The following is a 17,690-nucleotide window of genomic DNA, read 5'->3' on the forward strand; positions in this document are numbered from 1 at the left end:
GCGGTAGTGCAGAGTGGCATCGATAACCAGTAGCAGTAATTGAGGGAGGGTGTCAAAATGAGGCTTTATTGGGTGATCACAGGATTATTACAAACCACCCATCTAATGCATCTATAAAAAAGGCAAATACACTCCTAAGATGCATCCTCTGGCATCACCTGTAGAGATAAGGAATTACAAATGTCATATAAAGACATTTGCAAGACCTTGTCTGGAAGACTGAATGCAATTCTTAACATATGTGTTCACTAACAGGAACAGAAACTGGGAAAATTTACCCCACAGGGCTGTTAATAGAATCAAGTAAATTGATGCCTGTCTGTTATGAAACAAAGTGAAAAGAGGTGAATTGTGCACCTTGCCAGTGTGGAGAGTGAGGGTCTAGAACAGCTCCCCAGGAGGAGCTATGGGAGCAAAAATATTTACCTTCTTTTTGACACACTTGTGAAAGGGTTGGTATGCCACACTGGTCTATAATAGAAAAGTATTGCATTAAAAGAGAGAGTAGCTGATTCCTATTTGATTACCATGAGTATACTATTGAAAGAGAGGTCTTTATAAACAGAATTTTAATGCCACAGTAGTAATGTTTATAGTAGTTAACATTGATATTATCAGGAAAAGTTTTAATAAAAGAATGAGAGATGTGAATTCAAAGTACTTGTCATTCTGTAAATTGGACTTTCCCAGCCAGTCACCTAAAGATGGGTCAGTATAGCAGTATTAGAGGTAGTCTAACTTTGTTTCCCACTTGTAGAGTTCCAGTTTAGGGAAGCTTTGAGGTCAATGACAAGTCTTACAGGGGTTGTACACCTTGCTGACTGCACATTTTCTGATTAGGTAACTGTGATTACACAGTGAAGAAAGAATTTGAAACTTTATAACTTCTCCTTCAGTTAGCTAAAGCTTTGGGCACGCTGAGCTGGGGTGATGCCCTAGTCTTCCTGCCTCCCGCCCAGCCCAGGCCAGTCCAGACTTCTTACTTGCTATACAAGGTCCGTCTTAACAGGACCCTTTTGTTTGCTTCTTTGCTGGGCTTAGTCTCTTTGTAGTAGCTGTAATGCAATGGTTACATTCAGTCCACCAGCAAATTAAAATTATATTATTTAGGGGATATTGGCATATCCACTAAATGGATTTATTGAGTATAAAATGGAGCTTGAAGTTCTCTAAGAGATCCAAACCTAATATTTGAAGAACTAGATGTGAAATACAAGTTTGAGGGATGTCTTTTGTCATTCTCTCTGTTGAATCTATTGAGTCTTGAGGCAATATATGCAATAGGCATCCTTTTAAAAGAGAAGGTGAAGGTCCAGTTTGCTGTTTCACCACGAGGTAAAGATTTTTTCAATCCACACTCAGTTATGTTTGGTGACTGTATTATTTTGAGATATCAGTAATTCAGCTGTGCATTGCTTATTAATGAAATATCAAGCAAAGAGGTGGTTCTTGTCCTGCTTTGTAACAGATCTTTTTGTCTGCCTTTATCTTGATGCCAGTTGTCATTGTAAGAAATGTGTGCATATAAATCACATGAAAATGTACTGCTTGATAAAGAATGAGAGAGTTGATGATGCCGTATTGTATTACTAAAAGGCCAGTATTTATGATGAGGAAATTGTTATCTGAAAGAAAGTAATGAGTACATGTGCACAGGTGACTAATGTCAGATATGACCGACTATGTTGCTAGCGTATTTTGTACACATGGATTCTTATTCTATTTACTTTGTCCACTGTTGTAAATGACCCCTATTTTCAGTTGTGCTGTAGGATCTCTCAAACGGTTGCTATTTCATTACACCTATTTTCCAGACCCTGTGAAACTGATTCAGAGGTAGAATAGTTTGGGAAATCCCTTGAATAAAGCAGCGTGGGAAGATGACTGCTTATCATAAGGAAGCTGCTGCCAGTCAGTAGTGTTGGAAAATGGTGGTTAAATATGTTCTCCACACGCTTGTTTCTAGCAAAAGAAAGGTAGTGAGTATGTGGAACATAACATACGGCCTCACAATACGGTGCTATCTGTGTCACTGCGTGTTGACATCTCTTCTACTTCACTACAAGATTTGTGATACCTGGTGCTGTTCTCAAAATCATGGGTCCTAGGGTTATGGGAATAGATCATCCTAGATTTTTTTCTGAGTATAGTCCCACTCCTTATCATCTTAAAAAATCTAGAGATAAAGTACAAGACTGTGGAATGTACTGAGAAAGACATAAAATGTATTCCTGAGTGTTGGCAAGATTACCTCCCTGTAAGTACATAGCAGAAAGGGTCTAATTCACATTTCTCACTATGATTGAATTCATACATTACTCCTGAGATTTCTGTGGGCCATTTTCATCCCTCTTTTACTATGAAGTAAGGAAACATTTACATGAGTACTGTCAAAATTGATCTTCCAAAAATGTGACCACAAAAGACCTGGGAAGAAACAGAAACTGTATTTCCCAGATGCAATTACTTGACCCAGCCTGAGGTTCCAAAGGCAAATGCCCATATCAGTTAACATAGTTACTGTTAAAGGGCCTAATCCAAAGTGTATTAAAATCTGCAGAAAGATTTCCACAATCCCTTTTCCTTATCTATGCTCAGATGTTATGGACTCTGTTATCGTGCATGTGTATGTTGCACATGGATGTTGGGAAGGGTAAAATAATTTTTAAAATAAGAAAAATATATTGAAAGTGGATTCTGGATAAATATCTTTTATTTTTATTATTATAATTAAAATACATTTGTGGTGTAACCATTGTTTGGTTTGTATTATACAAAGTTCTCTATGTTTTCCAAAGGATCCAGATTCCTTCTGTAAACAATGTTGATGCCTATTCTGATCATTTGGTACCTTGCTGCATATTGGAAAACATTAACTAAAATAAAATTAAACATCTGAGAGCACATTCGCACGTGAAGAAAAGATGTTTGGCCTATATTTGGGGTTTTTTTAATGAATGTATGAAGTAATTTTCATTTCTTCTAGATAGTCAACCTGCTTTCCCACCTTATCACGTAGAAGAAATTGAATCACTCATTCATTCAGGTTTTGTTTAAACAAAGAAAAAGTATCTATCCAAAACTTTCATTTTTATGTATTTCTTCAGTTTTTACACCTTTGTAGTCTTCAACATCACATCCCCTTAAGATTTTGAAGTTTTATCTCTATTCTTTACATCCTCTAATTATACCGTGTGGTCCAGTTCACATTCCTCATTTTGTACAGCCAAGCATCACTGCCATCAGGTTTCCCTTCCAGTCTGCACCAACCAGTCTTTCCCCTACAGGTCTGTCTGTCTGGTTCTTTTTGTCTGTCCTTACCTGTCAGTGTCTCTCTAAAGCTAAGCCATAAGCGTAATATCAAACTAAGTTATTCTTCACCAAAACGGAATATACCGTGTGGTAAGTCAGAGTATAATTTGCTGTCGTGATATTCATTTTTTCCCCCTTTGAAGTCAGTCTATTTCAGTCTTTTGAACTTTGTCTTATGCCTTGAAACTGGACTCCAGATTTTCTGAGCCAGAGGTTACTGACCCTTTCAGCTCTGCTTTCCTTTTAAATCAATGGCATTTGGCTTCACTCACAACTGCAGCATGCTCATGCAGAGGAGGGAGTTGTTCTTCCCCAAAAAAGTTTATCTACGTGTGACTGATGCAGCCTGAATAGGAGTGATGGAGGGCCATCACTGCCTAACTCCAGTTTATCTCTACAACCAGAGAACATGATTTTTAGAACAGCTCATCTGAGAACTGACAAATTAGCTTTGGCTTTCTGGGAGGCTCTAATCAATTAAAAATACTTCCTCGCCTCCACTGTGAGGAAGCTTCTGTAGCACTGCGGAAATTAGCAGAGCACCCAGTTGGCTGAGTCAGCAAGAAAGCGGACAGCCTGCAGAATCGCCGTTCTCTTTTCAGCTGCATCCTAAGTATCACGTTGGTTTTATGAGATACCAGACAGAAGGAAGGTATGGAACAGACAAAGCGAGGCATAGATGTGGATGTGATCTCACCTTCTGCTAAAGGCCAGATGCTGCTGAGGCTTCAGTCTTGGTCACAAGGTGAGGTTTCACTTCAGCCCCAAAATACAGCATCTCCCTTGTGGTGCAGTGGGCTGAAGAACAGAGAAAGCTGTGCCCTGTTCAGAGCAGCCACTTAAAGAAATGAATAAAAATACTTAGATGGCCTGCCAAGGAAATAACCTTACATTTCTCCAGTGCCTCAGTGACCCCTCAACCATTTTTAGAAATACCTTTGAGATTTCTTTTTCCTGCTAACTATCTTCCTTTCATCCTTAATGGATTCAGACACTTTGCCCCTTGGCTTTAACAAAGGAAAGCTCTCTCTCTTGCTCTGTCTCTTTCTTTGGGGTATTGAATGGGATATATAGCTACACATAGATAGATGTCTCTTGGCTTGGTGGAGGGGGGTTAATCTGTGGGTGCACATATGTATATATACTTATATACACACACACACGTGTATATGACTAGGAGGTATCACATCTTTTAGTCAGCCTGATCTGACAGAAAGAATTTCAGCTCAATTTCTGTCCTCAGTCCACACAAGAAATTGGTGAGTACCCAAGTATGCAAACTTTTGATCTGAGATCCTTTAAAGTTTAGCCATAACAACAAATTAACACTGCATCATTATGTTCACTATCATTATTGAAGGAAGGGGAGTAATTTCATTATCCTGCATACTGTCCCTCCGGGGCAGGAAGCCTTGACAAATCAGGAAGCCATACCAGGGTCTTTCATACAGGTGTTTGTAGAAAAATGAATGCTCTCCAGGAGAACTTTTCCCTCAGGAATTGTCACTGTGGTGGTGTCTGCATTTTCATAAAGAATAATCTTTATTAATAACTTCTACTCTCATATTTGACTGCATTCAGTCTATTACAGTGTCAATTCAATTCAGCTGTAGCTGATACAATATGGATATATCTATCATTATCCTAGGACTCTGCTAGCTTTATTTTTGAATTCGAGTGATTTATAAGATCTCTTAATCCCAACTCTACAATTAATCTTGCTAGGGACTTTAATCTCAGCTGACTGAAAAATGGTTTGCAGGACTTGAAAGCTGCAACATGCTAAATCAGCCCTAAATCAAAATTAAAATAACAGAAAACTCCATTTCCTCCTTGTAAATCTGCTATGTCTATCAACTGACTGAAAAATTGTTCTCAGCATTTGAAAGCTTAGCTGTTTTAAATCAGCTGTTGGACTGCAAGGAGGGTCTTTTTCCTTTGTAAATATACTGCAGTGTCTATAGAATCTGGTCTTAATGGCAATATTAAGCATCTCTTCAATTTTTTTATAGGTAATTGTCATATAGCACTAATCTCTATGCACTAAATATCATTATGTGGAATCCTTCTCTTGTGGTAGAAACTTTCTACCTGTTTCCTAAGTTCTGTCTCATGTATGAGGGCAGTTCTTTTTGTTCCCGGCTTCTACTCTACTTTTTCATACTTATTTTATATGTGATTGGCTGTTAAGGACACTATTATGTGCAGTGTAATAGAAAAACAGTGCTTACAAGAGTAGATGAGAAAAAACAAGCATTCCTTGGTGTTTCTAACCTAAATTGTTAAAATGAACCTTACAAGGCAGACCCACACTCACTATTAACACAATTTACATTTGAAGCTCTCAAACTCGGAATAACCTTAAGTACAGCCTATTTGATCATTGCTATTTACCATCTCTGCAACCCTGGTGCAGGTAGGGCTTCAATCTGCCTTCTCTTGCCCTCCCCCCCAGATACTGCCGTCGTATGACCAGCCTTCAAATGCGATGGTCTCCTGTCATCCCTTATGTTCATTTGCCTCGTCATACTTCTCTCGTAGCCTCTGTCACATCACGTGAGCTCTCAGCGCTGTGCTGCTCACAGCTTTTCTCAGCTGCCTCCTGCCCTCCCCATCCTCCTCCTCCTGACGGTCTGTCTGGTGGTCCCTCACCTGGGGCACTCCCACACCGCTGCCTTCCCCGGACCCTTCGCTGTGCCTCCGCACTCCCTTGTTCTTCACCCGGCCTTGCTGTTTACGTCTTCTCGCTGAGAGCAGCCCGTGGATCCTTCCATCCATGACAATAAATGGAGCCGGCAGGCGTTCCCAGCGAGCGAAGACTTTGGGTGGCTGCACGCAGAAATCAGATGCACGGGAGTCTTTGAGAGGGAGAAATGGACAACCTCCCACCAGCGGACCGGCGTCAGAGCTAGCAGTATCAGCCCGAGTCCCGCTCTCCTCAGAGCGACTCTTCCCAGGCACACGAACCACAGCGTGTGGTTCCCACCCGCAGTGAAACTCTCTTCATTCCATAGGTCCCGTATCTTCAGGTAACACCGAACCTACAGGGCAGCATGCAGCGGTGCAGGGCTCGGGACAGGTCAAACACAGGCGGCTCCTTTAGAAACTTTAACGTCTCTCAAAATGACAGAATCACAGAGACGTAAAGTGGAGGACAGAGATGCAAGCAGGTACATGTCAGGCTGAGGAAAGGATCAATAACTACCTTTTATTGTGAATAAATGCAAAAGTCACTTCTGATGGGAACAATACCGTGTAAATCTCTGAGGTTTCCTTTGAATTGAGTTATCTGATAATTCTTCTAGTAATTGCCAAATTGAATTGCCATTTCTTCTAATGAATAGCCTTCTTTTTCACTCTGTTTTTAATATACTAATTTATATCAGTAGTTTGTATTGATTTATTTAGTCTTGATGAAAATGTCCCTATCCAGCTAAAATCCTCCTGTTTTCCCTCTCCAAAACTTAGGTGGTTTGTAATTTCTTTCTATTTCCTGTAAATACCCAGTACATGAAGCTCCTCAGAAGGGCCTGTAGAGGCATCTTGTGGGGAGTATGTTCTGCCTCACAGCAGTGGTTTGCATACTGCCTGTCAAATACATTTTCAAAAGAGGACTTCTGGTGTCTATTGGATGTTTCAGAAACTACGTAATTATACCATATCACACACATTTTACTACTGCATAAGATCCACACATGATCTAAAAGTACATCATGTATCAATGTTCTTTCTTGTCCTCGTTCACACCCACAGATATATATACAGATGTGAGAGAAAGACTTTTATGTACATTGTTCCTATAGAATAAGAGCAGATGAAGTGATTAGGACAGAAAACTATGATTTCAAGGTCCACCTGCCTAGAATTTCTCATGTAGGGAGCACCTAAATACCCAAAGGCTTATTAAAATTGGGTGAGGAAAAAAAATAAAAGTCCAAGTTTTTTAGAAGAAAATTTAGGACGTGGAAGTGCTTGCCTCTGCCTCGATTCCCGCAGCAGAGCCCGGAGCTCCCTTCTTACAGAAGCATAGCAGAGTTAGGAAGAACAGTAAAACGCCAGGTACTGTCTGTCACATGGTGATATACGATGGTTTTCATGTAGAATAAAAAAGTTGCTATGTGCTAGGCTTACTCACATTTAGGTAAGAAGAGTTGGATTGCATTAAAGCAAACATGAAGGAGTGCTTTGGCAAGCTCAGAGAGGCGTGTGTGTAGGACAATACAGCCTGCATGCTTTCAACTACGAAAGGGAGGATTTATTTTATAAAAATTAAATGGCCAGTAAATCTTAAAAGAAGTTCCTCTCTATAAAAGGACTTTATTGCTGACTTTCCATACGGAATTACTAATTGTAAGAAAGATTATGCTGATTAAATGAAAATCATTTTATAAAAACTCATATTGACTTTGTCAGAGAAAGCTTTTGATGCTTTGCATCTTACAATATTGTTTCTATTCTGAGCGTCCCTAACCCGAACAGTAATCCATTTCCCTTGTTCTCTCCTGCTCTTCCTTTATTTTCAGAAAACTGCACAGCTTAGGATAATTTTTTATTTGCCCTCTCAGGTATATCAAAGATTACCAAGGTAGCTTTTTACTTTTTCTGCTATTAAATCTGTGTGCAAAATGAGTTCATTTTAGTATTGCTGTGCTTGTTCAATACTTTTTTCCCTGCAACAGTCTGTTCAATGACACAGTGTTAGTAGTTACTCAGCTTCATAATTACCATGAACATAATTAATAATTACTCATATGGCATACTGTTTCATTTTCAGTAATATTAAAGGTTAACTCACGTGGATGCTATTATATCCCTTTTAAATTATTAGCACTTTTGGCTAGCTATGTCTCACATGGTGCATTTTACCACAGAAACCCAGAGTAGTTTGCATATCAGACTTCTCTGTAAGTCAAGCAGATGACATATATTTTCCTTCAGTAAAATAAACTATAGCTGTTCTTTACCAACTAAAATTAGGTGTGAGCAAGTTTTTTTAAGAACTGGCTGAAGTTCATTTCTTGGCACATATTTAAATCATGCTCTTTAGCAATGAGCATCATGTGGTTGGTCATTTATTATGCACTTTATGTGATAATCCACTAAGTATCTCAGCAGTTGTTCATGTGCATGCTGCAAATCTGTAGTTACAAACCAGAGATGGACCACCCTGCCTTAGAAAGGCAGCCTCAGTGCTGGGTATAGGTAAAATGAAGTGCACTCTGTAACAAATTTAAGGATGCTAATTAATGTAAAAGTTGTTGCATGAACATCGTGTCACTCAGAGCTATAGATATTTTTCATTTAGGTTGTTTTGGAGTATTTTTTCTAATATGACTAAAAGAGTGTAGGCCTGATCTTGTTTTTATTATTCTCTCTATTCAAGCAGACAAATCTATTGCTCATAAAGTCTGACAAACTGAGATGGGAACTACTTACTCCCTCCTGAGCAGCATGAACATCATCATAAAGGGCATCATATTTTTTAATATATATATAACCTTTTCTGTATGCAGTACAACTTCTTCCACTTCAGGTAGTGCCACCGCAGTTTTATTAAAACAGAACTCCTGGGGAATATTTGAGGAAGACAGAAGTTTCATCTCAGGTAGGCATGCAGGATTGCACCCTTGTAAGAAATGAAAGAGCTTGAAAGGAACTTCCCAAAACTGCGGGAACGAGAGCCCTGGCATCTCAGCCCTGCTTCCAGTCTTGGCCAAGCAAAAGGGGGTTGGTTTTGGTTATTCTCCTGTTGACTCTGGGAATCTTTCATCTCTCCCTGCACAGTCACCAGGCTTCAGTGGGAGGAATGAGGAACGGGAGGTGAGGGTTTGAACCCACACAGGCTGAAGAAAGAAATTCCTGCGTGCGCACTGTAACCCCTTGCGTGCTAATATGCAAAACTGGAGAATCATTTCTTCCTCCTGATGACGTTTTTGGAGAGAATTACGACTGAATTCAGTGGAGTCTGAAAGTGCATGAGATGTGTTTGTGGGACCAGCCCTTTCAGAGCTGTGGTGCCTTTACGTGCCTGTCTCTGAATCTCACAGCAAAGGTTAAGCAAGTCACACACATGGATGCCAGCGCTGCAGTGGCTGCTTGGGTTTAGACCTAACAGGGGAACATTCAGTGCAAAAGAGAGATAGTGAGTGATTTTAGGACTACATCATGCTGGAAAACTGGTCTTCAAAATCACTCTGAGATCCAGGAGTGATTTGTCTTGCCTATAGCCAGTTGCCTCCAATCACTCAACTGAAATACATCTTAATTCACTCTTCCCAGGTTTTATAAACAGTCTTCTTTCAGTCCTAAAGCTTATCCAGTAACAGGCAGCCATAGCTTTACGTGTACTTCTTTTCCTTCTAATCATTTTTTCTCCCGCCTTTGAATAGATAACCTCATTTTCTTCTTAGAGACCGTATAAAGGGTTTTTTAATTTGTTTAATTCTGTTTTACAGTATTCAGAATGGTTTGGCATTCAGCAGTCAATAAACAGATGAGTTTGTTGTTGTTTACTTCCAAAACTGATTGAATATAAATTCCTTATCGTTACCTTTCAAAAGCTTTTTTATAGTACTCCTACAGTTTTCAGAAGGTAGTCCCATTTTTCCCTGTTTCCTGTAATTTGCATTTTTCTGACCTGCACTTTTATTCAACAAAAATGAGATACCCTCTTAAAACTGCAGAATCAAAGAGAGTAAATCCATGGAGGACACTTATCGTTCAAAAAAAAAGATAAATTACTCCTCTACCATTCAATTGTCTGAGGATAACTTCTCCTATACACCCACACACTCCCTTGAGCCCCTACATGGGATTGCTCAGGTATTTTCATTAGGGGATAAATAGAATTAGAGTGCACCATTTATAGGAACGATTTAAGTGGCATCAGAGGTAAAAATATGACCATAATAAAGAAAATGTAGTTCCCCTGGAATGGTATTATCACTTAGTTTCTCTCTACACATATAATAGGAATGATCCTGCATAACTTTAAAATGTGGGTATGGTAAACACAACATCCAGAAAGTTACATGTCAGCATTTCCAGCACTAGCTGCAATTTGAGGCAATACCTGGATGAGGAAAGCAGTATATCATCCCAGTTGTACTCTGTGCTGCTTTGGGATAAGAACACTGTTACCTGCCACTGTCAGTCCGCAGTTCCCAGCGTATTAAGGCTGTCATTAATACAGCTTCTTTTGAAATTCTGAAAACTTTGATTTTTTTGTCATTAAAATGTGTCACTGTACTTAGGCAGGCATTTTAAAGTGCACTGGCATGTTTGGCGATAAGTGACATACTTATCAGTGATAAGCAGCAAGCCTTTATCTTGTGAGTGGGTGCCTTCTTCAGTGTCAAGGGTTTAAGATGTGCTCATAGTGAAAAAATGCTACATTTCAGGTCTAAGTATTTGCTAAAAATAGCCTTCCAACTACAAAGGGGTGTAGTCCTACCGACATTTATCCACCATATCGCCTAAGGTGGCAATGGAGCGTTGAACAGTTTAGGAAACACATGAACTACCTCCATTCATCCCAGTGGCTCTCTGAATCCTGCCAAATTCCCAGTGTCCTTGCTTCAATGCTTCAAAAGCAACTAAGGCAGGGGAACATGTGGCAAAGTGTCTGTCCTCTCAGCTGACAGCAAAACAGTTACATGTTAAAATACAGACTCAAATTGATGGCCTTCTCTTAAGCAGGTTACAAGCTCAGACTGACCTGTCTATAAATAATTTAGAGGGTATAATTTAATCTGTGCGATGGATTCCGTGTTTCCCCCGCATTCAGTGAGACCACATGTATCTTATTACTCGGTGTATTCAGATACCACTGAATAAAATCCTCAAATTTTTCATCATGGAAGCATAGGAAAGCAGCACCTTTGTTCAGGAAAAAGAATTAAGCAAAAACTTTATTCCAACAATGTACTGAGAAGTGAGCATACAGTACTTAAAATTAAGTAGGTGCTAAATTGTTTGCCTGAGTCATGGGACATGCTGCTAGGAAGCATTCCCTGATTTGCTTATATCTCAAGGGTAAGAATGCCTGGAGTTAATCTAGCTGGGGACTTAATGAGCACTGACCTACAATTCTCAAGATGCTCCTCCACACCACCTCCCCTTGTGGACGCTTCTGACACTTACACTTTGTGTAAGGTAGTGTACACTTTTGTGGATTTGTAACCTTCCTTGTTCAAAATAGCTTCCCTTTGTAGACGAACATTTAATTTTATCACTAAATACTATTTTCTTGATCTTGCAGAACACTTCCTTCACTACAAATGCTGAATGTGCATGGACTCCTAATGAGAGGAAAAAAATAGATCATCTGGCTATAGTGTTTGGATGAATTGAGCTCATTGTGCCAGAAATATTTTAAATTCTCATAAAAGTTCCGGAAGTGAAGCACTTAGGCTGGAAAACAATAGGCGAAACCACAACTGTAGTGGGGGGGAGAAGGAAAGAACCTACAAATATGTAGGGTATGGAGTGGCAAACAATTAAATTACCCTATTAATTGGCAATACCTTTAGACATAGATGTGCTTAAAAACTGATGAACTTGCTTTGTTGGGATCTTGATTACAAAACTCACTGGGGCATGAGAGTGGGCTCTGAAAGTGCTTTCCCAGATTTATGTGGAAAAGTACTCATGAGAATAAGTATTTCCTGATGAATGTAGTGTTTTAATACCAGAAATCCACTACCTTTTCTTTCTGTTATTTTGTCAAAGCTGCTTGATTTAATCCAAAGGGACAGAATTTTTCAGTGTGTTAGAGTATGGGGTTTTTTTTAATAGAAGTAAACTAGGTACTGTGTTATTTCACTTGTATCCTCTCTTCTGCTTCTGATAAGTGGCCTGATCTCAATCCCACTGAAATCAGAGATTCCTGATGTTGAATAAAATCAGACCAGGAGCATGCCCGTCATCAGTTTCCATTACACTCCACAAGCAGGTTTATCTGTGTGGTAGAGCAGGGATAGGTGCATAAGCACTCCCAGTTATCAGCACTGTCCAACTCTAGTGAAGAGCACAGCTTTCCTAAATTGGGGGGTGCTTTGCCTGCTGTTGTCTCCTGCCTACTCAGCCCCTCTGTTGACAGGGTTATTGCTGGCGTAGACCACTGAAATTGTGCATCTTAATTTTAGATGTTATGAACAGGTCATTAAAACCTTCTGGTTTGACTTGTCATTTGGGTAGAACTGATGGAGAAATTAGTCCTTGATGACCCCAAGAGATGTTTTTTTATACTGTCCCTTCCTATCCAGTAGCCCCAGTATTCATTTTGAACTATGATGTGGACTTTCATAGCTGACCATCTTTTAAAATAAAAGTCCTGTATCTTCAACGTGAAGCAGAAGCATGTCATTCTGGGCTAAAGAAGTGATCTCCTTCTTGGTTTGTTACATATGGGATCACCTATGAGACAATATAAAATAGATACAGAAATCCTCAAAATCAACTACAAAAACCCAAAAAGTATTTGTAAGCAATTCTACTGGTTCAGCTGTGACTTACTTGAATTGTGAAAATAAAAACATCTTATTTGAGCATCCTTTCTCAAAGATATTTCACTCTGCTTTTTCCAGGAGTCACTGATGTGATGCCTCCACATTGTTTTTTCCAGCCTGATCTATTGGGTCAAATGATGAACTGATGAAGACAGCAGAAGAATCTGTCTTCTGCCTCCCTTCAAAATGTGAAGTAGCTGTGGGCCTGAGTTATGAATGTTGTCCACATCAGGGGCTGGAATAGGGTTTTTTTGGCCCCATACAAAAATAATGAGATTGATGAGACCAAGGCAAGAAGAAGCTCGGGAAATATGTCCCATTCCCGCCTTGCACAAACCAGTTCCACTGCTAGCCACAAGTGGAAGAGACAGACTTTATTTTCTTTATTTTCTTTTGAATGTCCCTATCTTGCCCAGTCTTTAACCGACAGTAGCAGAGTACTGTCATTTCAACCACTAAAGCAGAATGTTAGTTTGTATAATTTTTTAATTGCTTAATAATCATGTAATTATTGGCTTGAACACCATTGTACTTAGACACGCTGTCTTTTCTAGGTAACATTTCGGACAAGAATCTACCACTGTAATATTAACAGCCAAGGCGTCATCTGCCTGGACATTTTAAAAGACAACTGGAGTCCAGCGTTAACCATTTCGAAAGTTCTCCTCTCCATCTGCTCCCTCCTCACAGACTGCAACCCGGGTAAGATGAATTAAATTTCACGTTTGCGTTCATTCACAGTTCATATTTGGTCAGCTACTAGGATGTGGTCAGTGCACTGTTTTACTGCTACCTACCAAAAAAAAGACAAAAATGTAAATTTGAAATGCCATTCATTTAAATTAAGACCTAGTATAGAGAGAAAGCACAATTTCAGGAGCTCAAGTGCATTTTTAGTACCTGAGAATAAAAATCTTCTAATTCAGAAAGTTGAATCAGTAGAAAATACCTTGTAGTAGGCACTAATTTGAGTATTACAACCAGGATATTAGTACCAAGAAATATTAATGAATTAATAAATATTGAAAAGGAAAGCTTTCATTTAAATATGCTGATAATATGGTCTCTGAAAAGAATATTAATAGTGCTGACAATGATAGATGTCTAACACAGACTCTACAAATAATGAAAATTAATTTAAATGAGGTTTATTCAATATCTTGGACAGCCAGTATGAGTATTCAAAGCAAGCTGTCATTCTTATTAACTAGCATAGCACTTAACCTCTTCCCTCAGCTCTTTTAGATTTGTTTTCTGTTATTGACCACTAGATCTGTAATTTCACTTTCTCTTACCCTATTTACCAATGAACGATTCTCCCTATAGCCTTGGAAAATGATAGTATATAGAAATTACTGAAGAAACATTAAAGAAAACTTAAGTGATCTGTTTACATGTCGTGAGGGTTGTTGCTGGTTTGTTTTTTTACTGCACAATTCAGTATCTTTTTAATTTGCCATCTAGTTCTTAAACCTTTAGGTTTCCTGTTTTTAAATTTTTCTCCGCAACCAAAGGGCTAAAAATTGCTTTGCAAAGGGCAGAATGTGAGATTTTTGTGTAACCGGGGGCTGAATCAAAAACTGTAACAGAAGATTGAATTATTTCAAAGCTCAAAATAAGGTGAAAGTGGGCAAAAATGCAATTGACTGCTTTTATTTTCATGTGGGTTTTTTACTGTATATAGCATTAAAACCCATGATGCTCCTTCCATCTAAGAGCTGGAGCGGTAGAGGAGCCCTGTGTTACCATTTCAGGCACATGTATTTCAGGTGTGTTGGATGCTTTCTGCTTATGTCTCAGAAAGATTGATTTCTGTAGTGTCTACCCCAAGATATGCAGAGGTGCCTGTAGGAAGTCAGGTGGATTGATGACAGAAGTGTAAAGAAAAGCAAATTAATACTTGCTCATGTGTCTTAGAGACCAGGTAAAGAGCTAGAGACACTGCAAAGCTGTGTTGGGATTGAGAAATGGGCAATAAGTATGTGCTCACTTGTGGTCACCTCTCTTTGGAGGGATACAGTCAACTTGAAAGCTGGCTACTTTCCAGTAGTGATTTGAAATTTAGAAATTTACTACCTCTGCCCTCTCGATCTTCTTCTTTCCCTTAGACTATTTTGCAGATGCTGTCAAGCAGCAGTTTTAGCTGACCAAGTGTGTAAGAGGAACCCTGAAAACAGTTACCCATAATATATTATCATATGCAACAAGTTATACTAAAAATGGGAGGTTATTCTTCTCTTCAGTTTCTTTCAGTAGCTGTGAGCATTCTCATGACCATAGTAAATAAAACAATTTTATGAAATTTCATTTTCAAATGTTCTCTTTAATTACAGAGTAGTTTCGGATTTTGTTACTGCTTCATGTTAAAATCTTTCTATAATTTTTGGAGGAACGAATGCAATTTCTTGATTTGAATTGTGATTTGAATTGTGAATTCCCCTCTTACGAGGAGCTGATGGCAGGTAGCTGTGAACTGCTGAGTCATTTTTTACTTCCTTTGAGATTGCCTGTTTTGTGTTAGATACTTTTCTTATTAAAAAGTGAACTTTGAATGTTAGTGATGTACAACAGAAGGCCTGTAAAAACTTACAAGTTCTTACTTTTCAGCATATTGCCTAATACGCTACAGCTTGTTCTGGTTGTACTGCCTGTCCCATTATTTTTTTATGACATTGTATCATTAACAAATGATTGGTTCCTTGCCATTCAGATTGAACATGATGGATAGATAGGTAGATAGATAAATAGAGATATACATCACATATATATATATCACTGAGATACCTATCGCTGAAAGATATCACATATATATCTACGCATATGGATACAGAAACATGCATACATGTATTTTCCTCTCTGTCAGCTGGGAGTAGTTTTCTAATCCCTCGATCCTCTCTTCATCTAACTAGTCTGCCCCTTTCTACAGGCAGAAACCCAACAGGGGTCTCGATTTGATAAGCAACTTTGAACTCTTTGTTCACCATTCATCAGCCAGAAGCAGATCAGGTCAAATGGAAAGGCAACACTGAATCTCCCGCAAACATAAACAGTCGGGATGGGCGAGTTTTCCACCCCCAGCCTCTCTGAAGGGAAAAATCAAGTATCAGTTACCCCCTAGTCTTACATTTATGCAAATCTTCATTAGAACAACAAATAGAAGTAAGAATGGCAGCTAATTAACCCTCAGTCATACACAGTGATTAAACGGAGCTGGAGCACAGCTGCAGCTTCATTGGCAAGCGCTGCTATTCTTCTCCAGCAGGCTGAGCAAATGAAAAGAGGTATTTGCTCCTGCCGCTCCTGTCATTCACACAGTAATCTACAAAAGCCACGGAGAGAGTCTCTTTCCTCCCCGGTTATACATCACCGCCCTTTGTTCCCTATCACTCCAGGCAGGAGTGAGTTTGTCCTTTTTAAGCAACTAATACAATCCTTTACTCATAAGCTGTCTCAGACCCTTCAGTCCTGATTATTATTAATTGTCTCTATTTTGCTTGGCAGTATCAGCCAGTAAACTGTGTTAATGAAATGTCTGAATTTTGTAACAGCTGGCTGACTTTTTCATGGGGGGAAGGGGTGCCGTAGGATTTGTGTATGAGTAAACATGTGTGAATTATCTGGGAGTGCGAGAGAGCCAACTGGAATGGTATCAGAGAGATGGGAGAGATGATGGGATACACTAGCATTCAATCCGGGGATTCGTATTTTTCTTTAAGGTGGCACTCTGGGGCACAGCATGCATCTCTTCCTACAAAGCAGGGCCCCAATCCTGTAAATATTTTGGCACGTGCATGAGCAGCCCTGTGAAACCTGACAGATACATTCATCTGCATGAAACCGAGTATGTGAGTAAGTGCTCATAGGCTGTGTGCTCAAGCACTGAAAATTCTTACTTCCAGTGCTAGCTTCTAAGGCTTGCCTATGTGGGTAGTTATTCCAGAGTAACTCCATATGTGGACGCTCCCCTCTTTGAAAATGTATTAAGTCAAGTCACGAAAAACTGTCTTACTTGGAGTAAAAGTCAACTGTACTTTAAGTATTCAAGCGGAGCCCAGGGAGTGTAAATTCCCACACTGCCTTAATCTAAAGGAGCTTTCAAGTATGGATGGCCCCTGAGGTTTTGTGTTTTTACTGAGCTTGAAGTACAAAAACAAATTAATTATTTTTATATTTAGAGAGCTGGTGATGCTGATCTGGGTTAAAATGCTTACTGTTCTCAGTCGGTCATTGCCACCCCAGCCCTGCCAAAGGTTCTCGAGCCCCAGGAAAATTCTTATTTGCAAATGCTTCAGAGAAAATAAACTGAAACACCGACGAGACTGCACTGCAACTTTTTTCTTCACGTGGCCTCCTTCTTCATACGTTCAAAGTCTGAACTTGGCTGGCCTCATTATCCCCAACGTCTGAACAGTCTAACGTCAAATCGTGTCTGCTTAATAACACGTGGCTAAGCCTTGATTAGGACATCAGAACAAAGCCTGCTACACCTCCCTCACACCAGCCTCTTCCCTTTTGGTGTTATCCTGCACCTCTAGCTCCTTACCGTTTTTCCCACACACAAGTTCCGCAGTCAGTGGGGATTTTATCCCTCAATTGACGTTCCCAAACCGAATGCTTCAGCGATGCTCCTGGCTCTCTCCACGTGCGGCCGGCTGTGCCCAGCTGCCAGCTCCTGCGATGGGGATGTGCACGGTGGTGCAGACAGAGGGTAAGAGGGACAGCCTGAGTTGGGGAGCGGCCACGGCATTGCTTTCCCACAAATGCGCCCAGTTGGGCTGAATGCTTGGCTGGCAGCTGTAACCAAAGTAACTGCTGAGGGGCTCTACAGAGCCTCCCTTGCTTTGCTCTTTAGAAACCTCTGCCTGATTG

The 17,690-nt window shown here is 39.7% G+C and overlaps 1 protein-coding gene across 4 annotated transcripts in view; it reads left to right on the forward strand.

The window, feature by feature from the left end:
* LOC142042345 (ubiquitin-conjugating enzyme E2 E2) overlaps nt 1–17,690 on the forward strand; it is a 220,313-nt gene that overhangs the window by 182,214 nt on the left and 20,409 nt on the right. For all 4 annotated transcript variants that reach the window (XM_075052189.1, XM_075052192.1, XM_075052201.1 and 1 more), the window contains exon 5: nt 13,376–13,523. In XM_075052189.1, coding sequence (XP_074908290.1) covers nt 13,376–13,523 — 148 coding nt within the window. The remainder of the gene's footprint in view (nt 1–13,375; nt 13,524–17,690) is intronic.

Source organism: Buteo buteo, chromosome 2 (assembly GCF_964188355.1).
Source record: "Buteo buteo chromosome 2, bButBut1.hap1.1, whole genome shotgun sequence".
NCBI classification, from domain to species: Eukaryota; Metazoa; Chordata; class Aves; order Accipitriformes; family Accipitridae; genus Buteo; species Buteo buteo.